This window comes from Anomaloglossus baeobatrachus, chromosome 2, assembly GCF_048569485.1.
Source record: "Anomaloglossus baeobatrachus isolate aAnoBae1 chromosome 2, aAnoBae1.hap1, whole genome shotgun sequence".
Lineage (NCBI taxonomy): Eukaryota > Metazoa > Chordata > Amphibia > Anura > Aromobatidae > Anomaloglossus > Anomaloglossus baeobatrachus.
The window spans coordinates 535,394,352-535,413,313 of record NC_134354.1 but is presented as its reverse complement, the minus strand read 5'-3'; the positions used below and the strand labels follow the sequence as shown (position 1 = coordinate 535,413,313).

The 18,962-nt window shown below is 47.9% G+C and overlaps 1 protein-coding gene across 2 annotated transcripts in view; it reads left to right on the top strand.

Moving 5' to 3' along the window:
- TUBGCP5 (tubulin gamma complex component 5) overlaps nucleotides 1–18,962 on the top strand; it is a 129,289-nt gene that overhangs the window by 61,005 nt on the left and 49,322 nt on the right. For both annotated transcript variants that reach the window (XM_075336626.1, XM_075336625.1), the window contains exons 10-11: nucleotides 1,647–1,893; nucleotides 1,978–2,180. In XM_075336626.1, the coding sequence (XP_075192741.1) occupies nucleotides 1,647–1,893; nucleotides 1,978–2,180 (450 nt within the window). The remainder of the gene's footprint in view (nucleotides 1–1,646; nucleotides 1,894–1,977; nucleotides 2,181–18,962) is intronic.

The following is an 18,962-nucleotide window of genomic DNA, read 5'->3' as shown; positions in this document are numbered from 1 at the left end:
CATTTTGTCTTTCATAGTTGTGGTCTACCTATTATCTCAATTACAGGCCTCTCTCTCATCTTGTTAAGTGGGAGAACTTGCACAATTGGTGGCTGACTAAATACTTTTTTTTTTTTCCTTTCCCCAACTGTATGTACTGTACATACAGTGGATACGAAAAGTATTCAGACCAATTTAAATTTTTCACTGTATCATTGCAGCCATTTGGTAAATTGAAAAAAAGTTGTTTTTTTTTCTTCATTAATGTACACTCTGCACCCCATCTTGACAAAGAAACCAGAAATGTAGAAATTTTTGCAAATTTATGAAACAAGAAGAACTGAAATATCATATCATATGGTCATAAGTATTCAGACCCTTTGCTCAGTATTGAGTAGAAGCATCCTTTTGAGCTAATACAGCCATGAGTCTTCTTGGGAATGATGCAACAAGTTTTTCACACCTGGATTTGGGGATCCTCTGCCAGTCTTCCTTGCAGATCCTCTCCAGTTCCAGGGGGCGCGTCCATTTCACAGCAGACTCCTTCTCTAAGGTTACTAAATGGGGTTGGAATCCGTCATAAAGGAGGTGAGTAACGGTCGTTACAAACACCAAATCCAAGATGGCAGCCCCCAGTGCTTCATTAAAACTAGAATTACATAAAAACTAAATAAACAATGATTTTAATTTTGTATTAAAAATACTTGATTTCATAATACAAAAATAAAAAACCGCGACACCCTTCTTATAAATGCCGCTCTCAGATTTCACAGCTATCACTGATGTCATTGATTTACTGCAGTGGCCTCATGCACTGTAGTTGCGATGTTACTGGATCAATGGTGAAGAATTGTTTTTTGTTGTTGTTGTGTGTGTTTTTTTTTTTTGTTTTTTTTTTTTTTTAAATCTTGTTGGAAAAGAGCAGCAGAATGGTAAACATTATTATAGTAAGGAACACAGGATGTGCAACATTCCTTACAGCATGCAGCCCAATTATGGGGACATAATTATAGGACAGGACCCAGGCTGGGGGACATTACCGTGAAGGGCCTATAATGAAGGACACTATTATAGGAAGGTGCCAAAGATGGAGAGTATTTCTTACAGGATGTGGCCACTATGGAAGACCTTATTACAGGAAGGGGCCAGGACCTAGGACACTATGCCATGGGGATGAACAAATATGTCTTGATAAGATCTACAATGCTGCAAGGGCCCATACTTACGATTAACATGCAGGTGGGGACTATTGGTCTCTAGTTGCGCCACTGCATGAAATGTGATCTGTGGACAGTATGGTATAGAGAAGGAGAAACTGAGTGGAATGATATATAGGTTTGTTGTTAAAGATTGCATATAACTTGTTTATATTCATTGACCTCCCTATATACTGATACTTTTCCCACATGTAGTATATCAATCTAATCCACTCCTCCCGCTCCATAACATGCTGCCTGCAGATCAAATACCATTTTCAACATGACATGTTCCCTTTAAGGATTGTGGACATGAGACAATTATTGGTAAGATCACAATTATTACTGTTCATAATGATAAATCGTTGTGTAAATACTTCTGTATGTCATTTCATTTTCACAAATATCAAATACTTGCAGTAATGGTTCTTCTCTACTTATTTATTAGTGAAAATTACTCTTTCATTCCAGCATTGCCTTCGGTCTGTGCTGGAACAAATTGCAGCATATGGCCAAGTGGTGTTCAGACTTCAGAGGTTTATGGATGACGTCACTGGGCATTGTGCGGAGAACTCATTGCCAGGGACCCTTCCTACCACCAAGAAAGGTGCTGAAGCTCCATTCCGAACATACCAGGCCTTTATGTGGGCTTTATATAAATACTTCATGAGCTTTAAGGAAGAACTTTCAGAGATTGAGAAATGTATTATTAATAAAGGTAACATTATTTTTTATGTTTGTATACCAGCATGTATTAGGAAGTTGGAATGAGTGGTTTTATTCTTTTCTCTGTTTTTGTCAGATGAAACAGTCACATTGGCAATGGTAGTTAGCAAGTTGGCGCCTCGCCTCGCGCAGCTCAAAGTCCTACATAAAGTGTTCAGCACGGGCATAGCAGAAGTACCCCCCGACACCAGGAATGTTGTGAGAGCATCTCATTTACTGAATACCCTATATAAAGCTATTCTGGAGTATGACAATGTAGGAGAAGCTTCAGAGCAAACGGTATGCATTATCTGTATCTGTGCTGTATACAAAGCCACTTTCATACATGGTTTGGGCAGCTAATGTTTGATACAGTAAAGCACCACTCCAGTGTTTTTGTTTTGTTTTTGTTTTTTCCCCAGGCTAGAATGGTGCTATCAATCTAAGGTCCCTGCCCCTAGTAATATACTTGCCTTCATGTGTCTTCAACTTTTTCTGGCGTTGCTCCAGACCCGTGCTGCCATCTTGTGACCACAACTTCTGACTTTTCCAAAGTTGCGTCACAATCTGTCATTGCATCTCTATGAGAGCTAGAGAGCCAAAATGAGACTCTCATTGATTTGCATTGAAGAGCTTTATAAAACACTGGAGCAGCTGGCAGGTCACAAACTGTCAAAGTGACGGTAGAAAAAGGTGAAGATGGCGGTAGTTTAGTTGTCTTATTTTTTCATTATTATTATAAATCTTAATCCATATGGAATTAATTGCTGTAATACACCGCATGGACAAAAGTATTGAGACTCTATCCTTGAATTCAGGTTTTTCATTCAGTCCCATTGTCAGAGGTTCATAAAATCAGGCACCTAGATTCACAATCTACTTTTCTTCATCGTTCCTTATGGGAGACCCAGACCATGGGTGTATAGCTTATGCCTCCGGAGGACACACAAAGTACTACACTAAAAGTGTAGCTCCTCCCTCCGAGCATATACACCCCCTGGATGACAAATCTAACCAGTTTCAATGCTTTGTGTTCAGGAGGTCACACACACACATGCATTCTCTGATTTTTGATTTTTTGATTTCAAAGATTTGGAAGAAAAGCGGGTCCAGTCTGGACTCCCGGCATGGAAACTCCGGCACACTCACTATCACCCTTGGAGACACAGAAAGTCAGAGACATGTAACTGATATCAAAATCCTTTTCTTTTTATTTTGTGGTGAAAAACGTGTATCAAAAAAGTGCTGTACAATAGTCCGCCAATCTCAACGTTTCGGCCTTTCTGGCCTTCTTCAGGTCGGACGGGCTCAAGGATGAAAGGACTGGAAGTGGATGAACATGCATAGGACACTATCGTTAGACCAATGCTGAAATGCAGTAAGGATTATGGGATACAGGGTAATCAATGTCAGGATACACTATGCGTAGACGATGTCGGATAGTGCTGTTATCAAGGCATATGGGTCTCAAACCTTGTGTTGAATCAATGGTATAATGATACCCAATCGTACGCAAAGGGTCTGGATTATCTAAGAGCCATCACCTCAGTGTTCCATAGTATGTAGATTGGTCTATGACGTGGTCAGACGTCTAGAGTGGTCTGTTTAGATATGGTGATCTCTATTGATGACTGGAATAGTGCATAGGGACCAGGAGTGGAAAACCACAGTGCGGTCACACTCGTCGGTATTTAATGGAAAACATTGTTAGCTTAAATGACTGCCTGGCTGAGACTCCACTGGTATTTTGTCTGGATAGGGGTCCTAGAGGTACTATGGGACGTGCGGTTCACCCCTACATCACACAGGCACATGCTACCTGGACTCCCACCACTGTACCTCTAGGACCCCTATCCAGACAAAATACCAGTGGAGTCTCAGCCAGGCAGTCATTTAAGCTAACAATGTTTTCCATTAAATACCGACGAGTGTGACCGCACTGTGGTTTTCCACTCCTGGTCCCTATGCACTATTCCAGTCATCAATAGAGATCACCATATCTAAACAGACCACTCTAGACGTCTGACCACGTCATAGACCAATCTACATACTATGGAACACTGAGGTGATGGCTCTTAGATAATCCAGACCCTTTGCGTACGATTGGGTATCATTATACCATTGATTCAACACAAGGTTTGAGACCCATATGCCTTGATAACAGCACTATCCGACATCGTCTACGCATAGTGTATCCTGACATTGATTACCCTGTATCCCATAATCCTTACTGCATTTCAGCATTGGTCTAACGATAGTGTCCTATGCATGTTCATCCACTTCCAGTCCTTTCATCCTTGAGCCCGTCCGACCTGAAGAAGGCCAGAAAGGCCGAAACGTTGAGATTGGCGGACTATTGTACAGCACTTTTTTGATACACGTTTTTCACCACAAAATAAAAAGAAAAGGATTTTGATATCAGTTACATGTCTCTGACTTTCTGTGTCTCCAAGGGTGATAGTGAGTGTGCCGGAGTTTCCATTACTTGACTTATTTTTCTCCAGAGCACCCACGAGAGGTGATGCGAGGTTTTCTTTGTAACTGGACTCCCGGCATGTCCCTTCTCACCCCACTGTGTCGGCGGTGCTGTTAAGGTTGACTTTACAAGGCTGGAGCCTTCACATGCCGCGCTCCTTCACCATCCCCTGAGGCTCTGGCTTGAAGTGGGAGCCATCACGGTTCTCTCTGCTTTGCAGGAGACCGGTCTCCATCCGCAGCCCTGTCAGGATCCTTCCTGACGGAGCGTTCAACCCCCCCCCCCAGGGACATGGCCTTGCGTCTCATAAGCTAAGTATTGAGACGTTATTCAGGGGTCCCTTGTACATTTATTGAGGGGGGAGTGTGTTTGTTAACCTTGCTGTGATTTCCGACCGGTTCTCTGGGTTTTTCCTGAGAACCGCGCCGAGGGTGCCTGCTCGTCGGCCGCATGTAAAAATCTAGGCCCTGGCTTCAGTTGCGGCCTAGTTTCGTTTTCAGTTCTCCTGCATCTCAGTCATGCAGGGGAACAGTGCGGCGCCGCCCACCGGCCGTTCAGCAGAGGGGAGGACACTCCTCTCTGAGGAGATGTTTCCCTCCCCTGTATCTCTCCTTGGCCCTCCGGTTCCTGCTCTTGGGCTAATCCCCGCCCCCCCTCCTCACTCCAGCGCCATTTTATCAGCGTTCGCACACTGAACGGTGCTGGCTGCTGCAGCTGCTGCATCCACTGGGGGTCCGAGCTGTGGAATCCGGAGGGCACACAAAAACCGGTCTGGTAAGCCACAACCTCTGGTTGTGGACTTTATTATACACTCTCAGGGGGTCATTCTAAAGGAGTGTATTCTTTACTGCAGAGCCTCCACCTCAGCAGCATGTCTGTCACTAGGAGCAAGGCTGCAAAGCTGTACTCTATATGCACTGCATGTAAGCTCATTCTGCCTGAACCGAGCACATATCCACATTGTGATGCCTGCTCTAACATGGTGGTGCCTCAGCCTGGAGCCTCCTCAGGGGTCCCTCCGGCTGCTCCGGCCCCGGTGGCTGAACCCCCGGCTTGGGTAGCATCTTTTTCCAGAGCTATCTCCCAGTCTTTTGCCGACTCCATGGGACAGCTGTCCCGGACTCTGCTGACCATGCATCAGCCCCCTTCTCAGGGCGCCTCTGCCGCTCCGACTCGCTCTGCAGAGCTAACAGAGCATGTTTTAGGACCCCGTCCTCCTAAACGGAGACGCAGGGACTCTTCTCCTTCCTCGTCCCACGGCTCTGATTCACAAGCTGAATTGCAGGGCGAGGAGGATACTTTTACTGTGGGCTCAGACGCTACCTCTATGTACCCCATTGATTTATCTGAGGGTGATGCGGATGTTAGTGACTTGATTGCATCCATTAACTCCGTACTGAACCTCAATCCACCAGCGTCAGAGGAACAAGCCTCTCTGGTAGAAAAACACCAGTTTACCTCACCTAAGAGAGCAAGGAGTATGTTTTTTAACCACTCCACTTTTCAGGCCACTGTTACCAAGCCCAGGGCCCGTCCTGACAAACGCTTCCCAAAGCGTAGTTCTGATGAACGTTTTCCCTTTCCACCAGAGGTGGTCAAGGAGTGGGCTCACTCACCAAAGGTAGACCCTCCGGTGTCTAGAATCTCGGCCCGGACAGTCGTATCTGTGGCCGATGGCACCTCTCTTAAGGATCCCACTGACCGCCAGGTTGACCTTCTGGCCAAATCTGTATATGAGGCGGCAGGAGCCTCGTTCTCCCCGTCCTTTGCAGCAGTGTGGGCTCTTAAGGCAGTATCTGCTTCTCTGGCGGAGATACATTCCCTCGCCAGGGACTCTATACCCGAGATGGTTGCCTTAACTTCCCAGGCTTCGGCTTTTTCATCCTATGCCATGTCTGCCATTCTGGAGGCTTCTCACCGCACGGCGGTGGCTTCCGCTAATTCCCTCACGATCCGCAGGATCTTGTGGCTTCGAGAGTGGAAAGCAGACGCTTCTTCCAAGAAGTATCTTGCTGGGCTCCCCTTTGCTGGGTCCCGGCTGTTCGGTGAACAACTGGATGAAATTATTAAGGAAGCTACTGGCGGGAAGAGTACTTCCTTGCCACAAACTAAAACCAGGAAACCTGTCCAGGGCAGGAACCAGTCGAGGTTTCGTTCCTTTCGTTCCTCTAACTGGTCATCCTCTAAGCCCTCAGCCTCGTCCACTAACTCAGCCAAGGATCGCAAACCCAGCTGGCGCGCGAAGCCGCGTCCTCAGAAGATCGGAGGAGCCGCTGCCACTAAGGCAGCCTCCTCTTGACTATCTGGCTGCGCCAGCAATGTCCTTGGTCGGTGACAGGCTCTCTTTGGCGACGTGTGGTTTCAGCACGTCTCCGATCAGTGGGTGCGGGATATCATCTCCCACGGCTACAGGATAGAATTTTCTTCCAGCCCGCCAAACAGATTTTTTATGTCCACTCCCCCCTGCTCCAAAGCCGCCGCCTTCTCACAGGCCGTGGCATCCTTGCAGGCCAACGGAGTAATTGTTCCGGTTCCCGCCCGGGAACGGTTCAGAGGTTTCTACTCAAACCTCTTCCTAGTCCCCAAGAAGGACGGTTCCTTGTGGCCCATCCTGGATCTCAAGCTTCTCAACAAGCATGTTCAGGTGCGGCACTTTCGCATGGAGTCTCTGCGATCGGTCATTGCCTCAATGACCCAAGGAGATTTTCTAGCATCCATCGACATCAGAGATGCTTATCTGCATGTGCCAATTGCAGTTTCACACCAGCGTTGGCTACGCTTTGCAATCGGAGAGGAACATTTCCAATTCGTGGCTCTCCCCTTCGGGTTAGCCACGGCCCCTCGTGTGTTCACCAAGGTAATGGCAGCAGTGGTTGCGGTTCTGCATCTCCAGGGGTTGGTAGTAATCCCCTACCTGGACGACCTTCTAGTCAAGGCCTCATCCAGTGCAGACTGTCAGCGGAGTGTCTCGCTCACTCTCGCCACGCTTGTTCAATTCGGGTGGCTTGTCAATCTGCCCAAGTCCACTCTGACCCCGACCCAGGAACTTGCGTACCTAGGGATGCAATTCGAGACTCTGCCGGCACTTGTGAAGCTGCCCTTAGTCAAACAGCAGTCCCTTCATCTGGCGGTGCGTTCTCTGTTGAAGCCCCGCCGTCATTCCATCAGGCGCCTCATGCAGGTGCTGGGGCAGATGGTGGCGTCAATGGAAGCGGTTCCCTTTGCCCAGTTCCACCTGCGTCCTCTGCAGCTGGACATTCTCCGCTTTTGGGACAAGCGGACCTCTTCCTTGCACAGGCTAGTGGCTCTGTCGCCACAGGCCAGGAGCTCTCTTCAGTGGTGGCTTCGGCCCCTCTCTCTGTCTCAGGGACGCTCCTTCCTGACTCCGTCCTGGGTGATCCTCACCACGGACGCCAGTCTCTCCGGCTGGGGAGCAGTATTTCTCCACCACCGAGCACAGGGCACTTGGACTCCGTCCGAATCAGCCCTCTCGATCAATGTGCTGGAAATCAGGGCTGTACTTCTAGCTCTCGTAGCCTTTCACCACCTGTTGGCGGGCAAGCACATTCGAGTCCAGTCGGACAACGCGACTGCAGTTGCCTACATCAATCACCAGGGCGGGACTCGCAGCCGCCTGGCGATGTTGGAGGTTCAACGCATCCTTCAGTGGACGGAGGACTCCAAGTCCACCATATCCGCAGTCCACATCCCAGGCGTAGAAAACTGGGAGGCAGATTATCTCAGCCGTCAAACCGTGGACAGCGGCGAGTGGTCCCTGCATCCGGAAGTGTTCCGGTCAATCTGCCGCAAGTGGGGCACTCCGGAAGTGGATCTAATGGCATCCCGGCACAACAACAAGGTCCCGGTTTACGTGGCTCGCTCCCACGATCCTCAGGCCTTGGCAGCGGACGCGCTGGTTCAAGATTGGTCCCAGTTCCGTCTGGCCTACGTGTTTCCCCCTCTAGCTCTCTTGCCCAGAGTCCTGCGCAAGATCAGGATGGAGGGCCGTCGGGTTATAATCATTGCTCCAGACTGGCCCAGGCGAGCTTGGTACCCAGACCTGCTCCGTCTGTCCGTAGAAATGCCGTGGCATCTCCCGGACCGCCCAGACCTTCTCTCTCAAGGTCCGTTTTTCCGCCAGAATTCTGCGGCTCTCAGATTGACGGCGTGGCTCTTGAGTCCTGGATCCTTACGGCTTCAGGCATTCCTTCCGAGGTCATCTCCACTATGACTCAGGCTCGGAAGTCTTCCTCGGCCAGGATTTACCACAGGACTTGGAGGATTTTCCTGTCCTGGTGTCGCTCTTCCGGCCATGCTCCTTGGCCGTTTTCTTTGCCGACCATCCTGTCTTTTCTACAGTCCAGTCTGCAGCTAGGTCTATCCCTCAATTCCCTCAAGGGACAGGTCTCGGCTCTGTCGGTATTGTTCCAGCGGCGTATCGCCCGACTGGCCCAGGTGCGCACCTTCATGCAGGGCGCATCTCACATCATTCCTCCTTACCGGCGGCCTTTGGATCCCTGGGACCTTAATCTGGTCCTCACGGCCTTACAGAAACCCCCCTTTGAGACTCTTAGGGAGGTTCCTTTGTTTCGACTTTCACAGAAAGTGGTCTTTCTGGTGGCCATAACTTCTCTCAGGAGAGTCTCTGATTTGGCTGCGCTCTCTTCGGAGTCACCTTTTTTGGTTTTTCACCAAGACAAGGTGGTTCTTCGGCCGACTCCGGACTTTCTCCCTAAGGTGGTGTCTCCTTTCCACCTTAACCAGGACATTTCATTGCCTTCCCTTTGTCCGGCCCCTGTGCATCGCTTTGAGAAAGCGTTGCATACTTTGGATTTGGTGCGGGCGCTCCGAATCTATGTGTCACGCACCGCCGCTCTTAGGCGGTGCACCTCTCTTTTTGTGCTCACCATAGGTCAGCGCAAGGGTCTCTCGGCTTCTAAACCGACCCTAGCTCGTTGAATTAGGTCGGCCATATCCGATGCCTACCAATGTTCTCAGGTGCCCCCACCGCCAGGTATTAAGGCGCACTCGACCAGAGCTGTCAGTGCCTCCTGGACTTTCAGGCACCAGGCTACGGCTCAGCAGGTTTGTCAGGCTGCCACTTGGTCTAAATTAATTAACACTTTAGTCCCAACTTCAAAATAAGAAGCATCACTCGATTTAGACAACAACAACTTTGTCTCCAGATTTCAACTCAGGAGACACTAGGAGTGTATTTATGCACATCAATAAATTCAATAAACTTTTTTAGGATAAAACCCAAATTTTATTAAACAGTTAAATATACAAATATTAAAAAATAAACAGGGAGACACACCTTGTTGAAGGACGAGTATAAGCCCCTTATTTTGTACACACATCAGTATTATTCGTCAGATATAAAATCAAGATCACTAATTTTTTTATTTTATTAATATATCCAGTACTTTACTGTTAATAAAGGATCAATTTTATTGCCTAGGTATTGGTGCTGTACAACCACAATATATTACTAATTTTGTTTCAGCTATATGTAGCACTCCAACAGAAATGTTTTCAAATTCTAATAAGTGATCAAAAGCTATTGTCTACCTCAAAAACAATTACGTTCACCCGACAGCTGACATATCATAGCCTGCACATAGACAGAGGCACAGACGGCAGTGCATCAGAGGGATTTGTTCATTATACCCATACATACACCGCGTTATCCCTGCGTTTAGGTAAGGTGCCCAAGGTTCACCAATTTTATTTATTTAGACGCTTGGAAAAAATATATATCATTCAGTTGGACTTATATTCAAATTGATGCACTATCATCGGTGCCCTCATATCGTGTGCATAATCTGCCCTAAAAATTACAGAAATATATAAAGGTATTACCGACAGCTTTTTATCCCATCGAGGACGTGCATCATTGGATGCTGGTACAAATGTATATTTATGGATATTTTTAGGACATGTTTAATATATTAATTAATATTTTTATTTTAAATCTTAATATCCTCAGACTTTTACAGGATTTTTTATAAGTTGGAAAAAACAAGTCTAGTTATAGTCACCCAATTGCAGACCAGCTGCCTATGATTAATATTTCCAATGCACGTCTACGTTGCTTAATCACTAATAGATTTGCAGCATACGTTTAGTCGTGAACCTAGCCAATACTATAATAATCAGAGCTAGCTGCTGTTATACTCAATTAGATTATACCCGTTATATCTGTTCACAGTTAATATATATGCACGCATATCCAGTGGTACACCTTAATTTAAACACATGTGTCTGTGATGAAAACCATATTAGCACATAGACAAAGGCACAGATGGCAGTGCATCAAAGGGATCTTTTCATTGTACCTATACAGACACTGCGTTATCCTTGCGTTTGGGTCAAGTGCCCAAAATTCACCTATTGTGTGTATTTACTTAATTAAACGCATGGATAAAAAATGTATCATTCCATTGGTTTTATATTCACATCGATGCGCTATCATCAAGTGCATCTGTACCATGTGCATCAATCGCCCTAAAAATTGCGAAGGTATATACAGATATTATGAACAAAACTTATATCGCATCATGGACATGCATCTATGAATGCTGGTACATATGTGTGCTTATAGATATTTTTTTGGACACGTTTAGTATATTAATTAATATTTTTATGTTTTAAATCTTAGTATCCTCAGAATCTTACAGGGTTTTTTATGAATTTTAGAAAAAATTTTTTTTATATGTCCAGTTATGATCGCACAATTATATCCCAGCCATATATAGTTTATTTCTTTGGCGCTCCATTGGGAGACCCAGACAATTGGGTGTATAGCTACTGCCTCCGGAGGCCACACAAAGCATTACACTTAAAAGTGTAAGGCCCCTCCCCTTCTGCCTATACACCCCCCGTGGGATCACGGGCTCCTCAGTTTTCAAGCTTTGTGCGAAGGAGGTCAGACATCCACGCATAGCTCCACTGTTTAGTCAGCAGCAGCTGCTGACTATGTCGGATGGAAGAAAAGACGACCCATACTAGGGTCCCCAGCATGCTCCCTTCTCACCCCACTTTTGTCGGCGGTGTTTGTTAAGGTTGAGGTACCCATTGCGGGTACAGAGGCTGGAGCCCACATGCTGCATCCTTCCCCATCCCCCTTAGGGCTCTGGGTGAAGTGGGATTTACCGGTCTCCAGGCACAGAGACCGTGCTCCGTCCACAGCCCCTGGGGAATCTGCTGGATATGGAGCGGAGTATCGTCAGGGACAGGGCCCTGCTACGCCAAGGTACTCTGTGTCCCCGTACAGACCGCGCGCACACTGCAGCATTGCTGGGTGTGTTAGTGCGCCGGGGACAACAGCGCTGCGCGCTTGTGCCACACTTCCACAGCTTGCTGAGGGAGTTAGTGTGTTGGGAACTGCCGCGCCGGCCCCTGCTGGCAGTTTTTACTGCGGCGCGGCTGGGACTTGTGGTGCGCCGGGGACTTCCGCGCTGGCCGTGCATATTTGTCGGCCGCGCTTATTACTAGAGTCCCCGGCTTTTGCGGCCTAGTTCCGTTTCGTTCCCGCCCCCAGGCCTGCCAGTCAGGGGAAGGGCGGGACGCTGTACAGAACGTCAGCGCCGAGGGCTGGAATCTGCTTTACATACTCCAGCCCTCACATTGAGCACAGTGGGAAGCCAGTTTCCCGCACTTTGTCTGAGGCACGCCCACGGTCCGCCCCTCTTCACAGAACGCCGGCAGCCATTCCTGTGTGCAGGCTGAGCTGGAGAGGGGAGACAAGTTCTGGGAGACCCAGGCATGGGATTCTGGCGACTACACACCCGCTTTTAGCGGGCGGTAAGCGGCACCTCCGGTGCTGACCCCACTAGTGACGAAGTGTTCAATTGTATTTTTATGCTTGCATGCTATACATTGCACTAAACGGTCGCTGGTGATTCTTGGCTATATACCCTCCTAGATTGCTCTGTGGAGAATACAGCATGTCGTCCGCAAAAAACAGGGGTGCCAAGGCACAGGCTTTCTATGCTGCTTGCACCGCTTGTGAGGCTGTTCTACCGGCAGGTTCCACTGACCCCCATTGTGTGCAGTGCTCGGCCCCTGTGCCCCCTGCTCGGCCGGGGCCTCTGCTGGAGGTGTCCCAGAGAGATCCACCTGTGAATTCTGTCCAGGTGACGGGGACAGAGTTTGCAATTTTTGCGGATAGATTATCTGTGACTATGTCTCAGATTCTAGAAACTTTGCAGTCTAGACCAGTAACTCAGACCATGGGCACTGTTGATTCATTGCTCCCTGGTCCCCCTCAGTTGGAACAGCTCCGGGCTCCGGGGGTGTCCCATGCATCCCAGGGTGATGGCTCTGACACGGACGACAGTCCCAGACAGCCTAAGCGAGCTCGCTATGAGCGGCCCTCTACATCATCTCACTGGTCAGGGTCTCAGCAGGAGGATTCTCTGTGTGATGAGCCGGAGGTAGCTGATCAGGATTCTGATCCTGAGACCGCTCTCAATCTGGATACTCCTGATGGTGACGCCATAGTGAACGATCTTATCGCGTCCATCAATAAAATGTTGGATATTTCTCCCCAGCTCCTCCAGTGGAGGAGTCAGCTTCACAGCAGGAGAAATTCCATTTCAGGTATCCCAAGCGTAAATTAAGTACTTTTCTGGACCACTCGGATTTTAAAGAGTCAGTCCAGAAACACCACGCTTATCCAGATAAGCGTTTCTCCAAACGGCTTAAGGATACACGTTATCCCTTTCCTCCTGACGTGGTCAAGAGCTGGACCCAGTGTCCCAAGGTGGATCCCCCTATCTCCAGGCTTGCGGCTAGATCCATAGTTGCAGTGGAGGATGGGGCTGCACTTAAAGATGCCACTGACAGACAGATGGAGCTCTGGTTGAAATCCATCTATGAAGCTATCGGCGCGTCGTTTGCTCCTGCATTCGCAGCCGTATGGGCACTCCAAGCTATTTCAGCTGGTCTTACACAGATTGACACGGTCACCCGTACATCTGTTCCGCAGGTGGCATCCTTAACCTCTCAAATGTCTGCATTTGCGTCTTACGCGATTAATGCGGTTCTGGACTCTACGAGCCGTACGGCAGTGGCATCCGCCAACTCCGTGGTTTTACGAAGAGCCTTGTGGTTAAGGGAATGGAAAGCAGATTCTGCTTCCAAAAAATGTTTAACCAGTTTGCCATTTTCTGGTGACCGGCTGTTTGGTGAGCGTTTGGATGAAATCATTAAACAGTCCAAGGGTAAGGATTCATCCTTACCTCAGCCCAGACAAAACAAACCCCAACAGAGGAGGGGACAGTCGGGGTTTCGGTCCTTTCGAGGCTCGGGCAGGTCCCAATTCTCCTCGTCCAAAAGGACTCAAAAGGATCAGAGGAGTTCAGATTCTTGGCGGGCTCAGTCACGCCCAAAAAAGACAGCCGGAAGACCCGCTACCAAGGCGGCTTCCTCATGACTTCCGGCCTCCTCCCTCCGCATCCTCGGTCGGTGGCAGGCTCTCCCGCTTTGGCGACATTTGGCTGCCACAGGTCCAAGACCGTTGGGTGCGAGACATTCTGTCTCACGGGTACAGGATAGAGTTCAGTTCTCGTCCTCCAACTCGATTCTTCAGAACGTCTCCGCCTCCCGACCGAGCCGATGCTCTTCTGCAGGCGGTGTGCACTCTAAAGGCGGAAGGAGTGGTGATCCCTGTTCCTCTTCAAGAGCAAGGTCACGGTTTTTACTCCAATTTGTTTGTGGTACCAAAAAAGGACGGGTCTTTCCGTCCCGTTCTGGACCTAAAACTTCTCAACAACCACGTGAGAACCAGACGGTTCCGGATGGAATCCCTCCGATCCGTCATCGCCGCAATGTCTCAAGGAGATTTCCTAGCATCAATAGACATCAAGGATGCTTATCTCCACGTACCGATTGCTCCAGAGCATCAGCGTTTTCTACGCTTCGTTATAGGAGACGAACACCTTCAGTTCGTAGCCCTGCCTTTTGGTCTGGCGACAGCCCCACGGGTCTTCACCAAAGTCATGGCAGCTGTAGTTGCAGTCCTGCACTCTCAGGGACACTCCGTGATCCCTTACTTAGACGATCTGCTGGTCAAGGCGCCTTCTCAAGAGGCATGCCAACACAGCCTGAACGTGGCGCTGGAGACCCTCCAGGGTTTCGGGTGGATCATCAACTTTTCCAAGTCAAATCTAACCCCGACCCAGTCGATAACATATCTTGGCATGGAGTTTCATACTCTCTCAGCGATAGTGAAGCTTCCGCTTGTCAAACAGCGTTCACTACAGACAGGGGTGCAATCTCTCCTTCAAGGCCAGTCACACCCCTTGAGACGCCTCATGCACTTCCTAGGGAAGATGGTGGCAGCAATAGAGGCAGTCCCTTTCGCGCAGTTTCATCTGCGTCCACTACAATGGGACATTCTCCGCCAATGGGACGGGAGGTCGAAGTCCCTCGACAGAAACGTCTCTCTCTCTCAGGCGGCCAAGGATTCTCTTCGATGGTGGCTGCTTCCCACCTCATTGTCGAAAGGGAAATCCTTCCTACCCCCATCCTGGGCGGTGGTGACGACAGATGCGAGTCTGTCAGGGTGGGGAGCAGTCTTTCTCCACCACAGGGCTCAAGGTACGTGGACTCAGCAAGAGTCCACCCTTCAGATCAACGTTCTGGAGATCAGAGCAGTGTATCTTGCCCTACAAGCCTTCCAGCAGTGGCTGGAAGGCAAGCAGATCCGTATTCAGTTGGACAACTCCACAGCGGTGGCATACATCAACCACCAAGGAGGAACTCGCAGTTGGCAAGCCTTCCAGGAAGTCCGACGGATTCTGACGTGGGTGGAAGACACTGCTTCCACCATATCCGCAGTTCACATCCCAGGCGTGGACAACTGGGAAGCAGACTTCCTCAGTCGCCAGGGTATGGACGCAGGGGAATGGTCTCTTCACCCGGACGTGTTTCAGGAGATCTGTCGCCGCTGGGGGATGCCGGACGTCGACCTAATGGCGTCTCGGCACAACAACAAGGTCCCAGTTTTCATGGCACGGTCTCACGATCACCGAGCTCTGGCGGCAGACGCCTTAGTTCAAGATTGGTCGCAGTTCCGGCTTCCTTATGTGTTTCCACCTCTGGCTCTGTTGCCCAGAGTGCTGCGCAAGATCAGGTCCGACTGCCGCCGCGCCATCCTCGTCGCTCCAGACTGGCCAAGGAGGTCGTGGTACCCGGATCTGTGGCACCTCGCGGTAGGCCAACCGTGGGCACTTCCAGACCGACCAGACTTGCTGTCTCAAGGGCCGTTTTTCCATCAGAATTCTGCGGCCCTGAACCTGACTGTGTGGCCATTGAGTCCTGGATCCTAGCGGGTTCAGGATTGTCTCAAGAGGTCATTGCCACCATGAGACAGGCCAGAAAACCTACCTCCGCCAAGATATACCACAGGACGTGGAAAATATTCTTGTCTTGGTGCTCTGCTCAGGGAGTCTCTCCCTGGCCATTTCGATTGCCTACTTTTCTTTCCTTCCTGCAATCCGGGTTGGAAAAAGGTTTGTCGCTCAGCTCCCTCAAGGGGCAAGTCTCAGCGCTATCTGTATTTTTTCAGAAGCGCCTAGCACGACTTCCTCAGGTACGCACGTTCCTGCAAGGGGTCTGTCATATCGTCCCTCCTTACAAGCGGCCGTTAGAGCCCTGGGATCTGAACAGGGTTCTAATTGTTCTTCAGAAGCCGCCTTTCGAGCCTATGAGGGATGTTTCCCTTTCTCGCCTTTCACAGAAAGTGGCCTTTCTAGTAGCGGTCACGTCTCTCCGGAGAGTGTCCGAGCTAGCAGCGCTGTCATGCAAATCTCCCTTCCTGGTGATTCACCAGGACAAGGTGGTTCTGCGCCCGATTCCGGAGTTTCTCCCTAAGGTGGTATCCCTGTTTCATCTTAATCAGGATATCTCCTTGCCTTCCTTGTGCCCTCATCCAGTTCATCAATGTGAAAAGGATTTGCATTTGTTGGATCTCGTGAGAGCGCTCAGGATCTACATTTCCCGCACGGCGTCCCTGCGCCGCTCGGATGCACTCTTTGTCCTTGTCGCTGGTCAGCGCAAAGGGTCGCAAGCTTCCAAATCCACCCTGGCTCGGTGGATCAAGGAACCAATTCTTGAAGCCTACCGTTCTGCTGGGTTTCCGCTTCCTTCAGGGCTGAAGGCCCATTCTACCAGAGCCGTGGGTGCGTCCTGGGCATTACGGCACCAGGCTACGGCTCAGCAGGTGTGCCAGGCGGCTACCTGGTCGAGTCTGCACACTTTTACCAAACACTATCAAGTGCATACCTACGCTTCGGCGGACGCCAGCCTAGGTAGACAAGTCCTTCAGGCGGCGACTGCCCACCTGTAGGGTAGGGCCGTTTTTACGGTCCTATCACGAGGGGTTATTATACCCACCCAGGGACTGCTTTTGGACGTCCCAATTGTCTGGGTCTCCCAATGGAGCGCCAAAGAAGAAGGGAATTTTGTTTACTTACCGTAAATTCCTTTTCTTCTAGCTCCAATTGGGAGACCCAGCACCCGCCCTGTTTGCTTAGGGATTTTTGTTTTTTCGGGTACACATGTTGTTCATGTTGAATGGTTTCGGTTCACCGATGTTCCTTCGGATTGAATTTGTTCTTAAACCAGTTATTGGCTTTCCTCCTTCTTGCTTTGGCACTAAAACTGAGGAGCCCGTGATCCCACGGGGGGTGTATAGGCAGAAGGGGAGGGGCCTTACACTTTTAAGTGTAATGCTTTGTGTGGCCTCCGGAGGCAGTAGCTATACACCCAATTGTCTGGGTCTCCCAATTGGAGCTAGAAGAAAAGGAATTTACGGTAAGTAAACAAAATTCCCTTCATTTCCAATGCATATCCACGTTGCTTGATCACTAATAAATTTGCAACATACAAATAGTCGTGAATCTAGCCACTGCTATAAGGAATAGAGCTAGCCGCTGTTACATTCAATTATAATACACCGAATATATCTATTCATAATTAATGAACATGCATATATATCTAGTAGTACAGCTTAATCTAAACACATGTGCCAGTAGAAAAAGTCCTATTTACCAAATAGCAAGGATGTATAGTTTATTAGGCACATATACCAAAAGGCAAACTGACATAAATTCATTTACCTGAGTGTGGGGCAGCCCGTCCTTCCACCTTGACGCACGTTTCACTAATGCTTCTTCCCGCCTCTTTCTGAAGAAGCATTAGTGAAACGTGCGTCAAGGTGGAAGGACGGGCTGCCCCACACTCAGGTAAATGAATTTATGTCAGTTTGCCTTTTTATATATGTGCCTAATAAACTATACATCCTTGCTATTTGGTAAATAGGACTTTTTCTACTGGCACATGTGTTTAGATTAAGCTGTACTACTAGATATATATGCATGTTCATTAATTATGAATAGATATATTCGGTGTATTATAATTGAATGTAACAGCGGCTAGCTCTATTCCTTATAGCAGTGGCTAGATTCACGACTATTTGTATGTTGCAAATTTATTAGTGATCAAGCAACGTGGATATGCATTGGAAATATAAACTATATATGGCTGGGATATAATTGTGCGATCATAACTGGACATATAAAAAAATTTTTTTTCTAAAATTCATGAAAAACCCTGTAAGATTCTGAGGATACTAAGATTTAAAACATAAAAATATTAATTAATATACTAAACGTGTCCAAAAAAATATCTATAAGCACACATATGTACCAGCATTCATAGATGCATGTCCATGATGCGATATAAGTTTTGTTCATAATATCTGTATATACCTCCGCAATTTTTAGGGCGATTGATGCACATGGTACTGATGCACTTGATGATAGCGCATCGATGTGAATATAAAACCAATGGAATGATACATTTTTTATCCATGCGTTTAATTAAGTAAATACACACAATAGGTGAATTTTGGGCACTTGACCCAAACGCAAGGATAACGCAGTGTCTGTATAGGTACAATGAAAAGATCCCTTTGATGCACTGCCATCTGTGCCTCTGTCTGTGCTAATATGGTTTTCATCACAGACACATGTGTTTAAATTAAGGTGTACCACTGGATATGCGTGCATATATATTAACTGTGAACAGATATAACGGGTATAATCTAATTGAGTATAACAGCAGCTAGCTCTGATTATTATAGTATTGGCTAGGTTCACGACTAAACGTATGCTGCAAATCTATTAGTGATTAAGCAACGTAGACGTGCATTGGAAATATTAATCATAGGCAGCTGGTCTGCAATTGGGTGACTATAACTAGACTTGTTTTTTCCAACTTATAAAAAATCCTGTAAAAGTCTGAGGATATTAAGATTTAAAATAAAAATATTAATTAATATATTAAACATGTCCTAAAAATATCCATAAATATACATTTGTACCAGCATCCAATGATGCACGTCCTCGATGGGATAAAAAGCTGTCGGTAATACCTTTTATATATTTCTGTAATTTTTAGGGCAGATTATGCACACGATATGAGGGCACCGATGATAGTGCATCAATTTGAATATAAGTCCAACTGAATGATATATATTTTTTCCAAGCGTCTAAATAAATAAAATTGGTGAACCTTGGGCACCTTACCTAAACGCA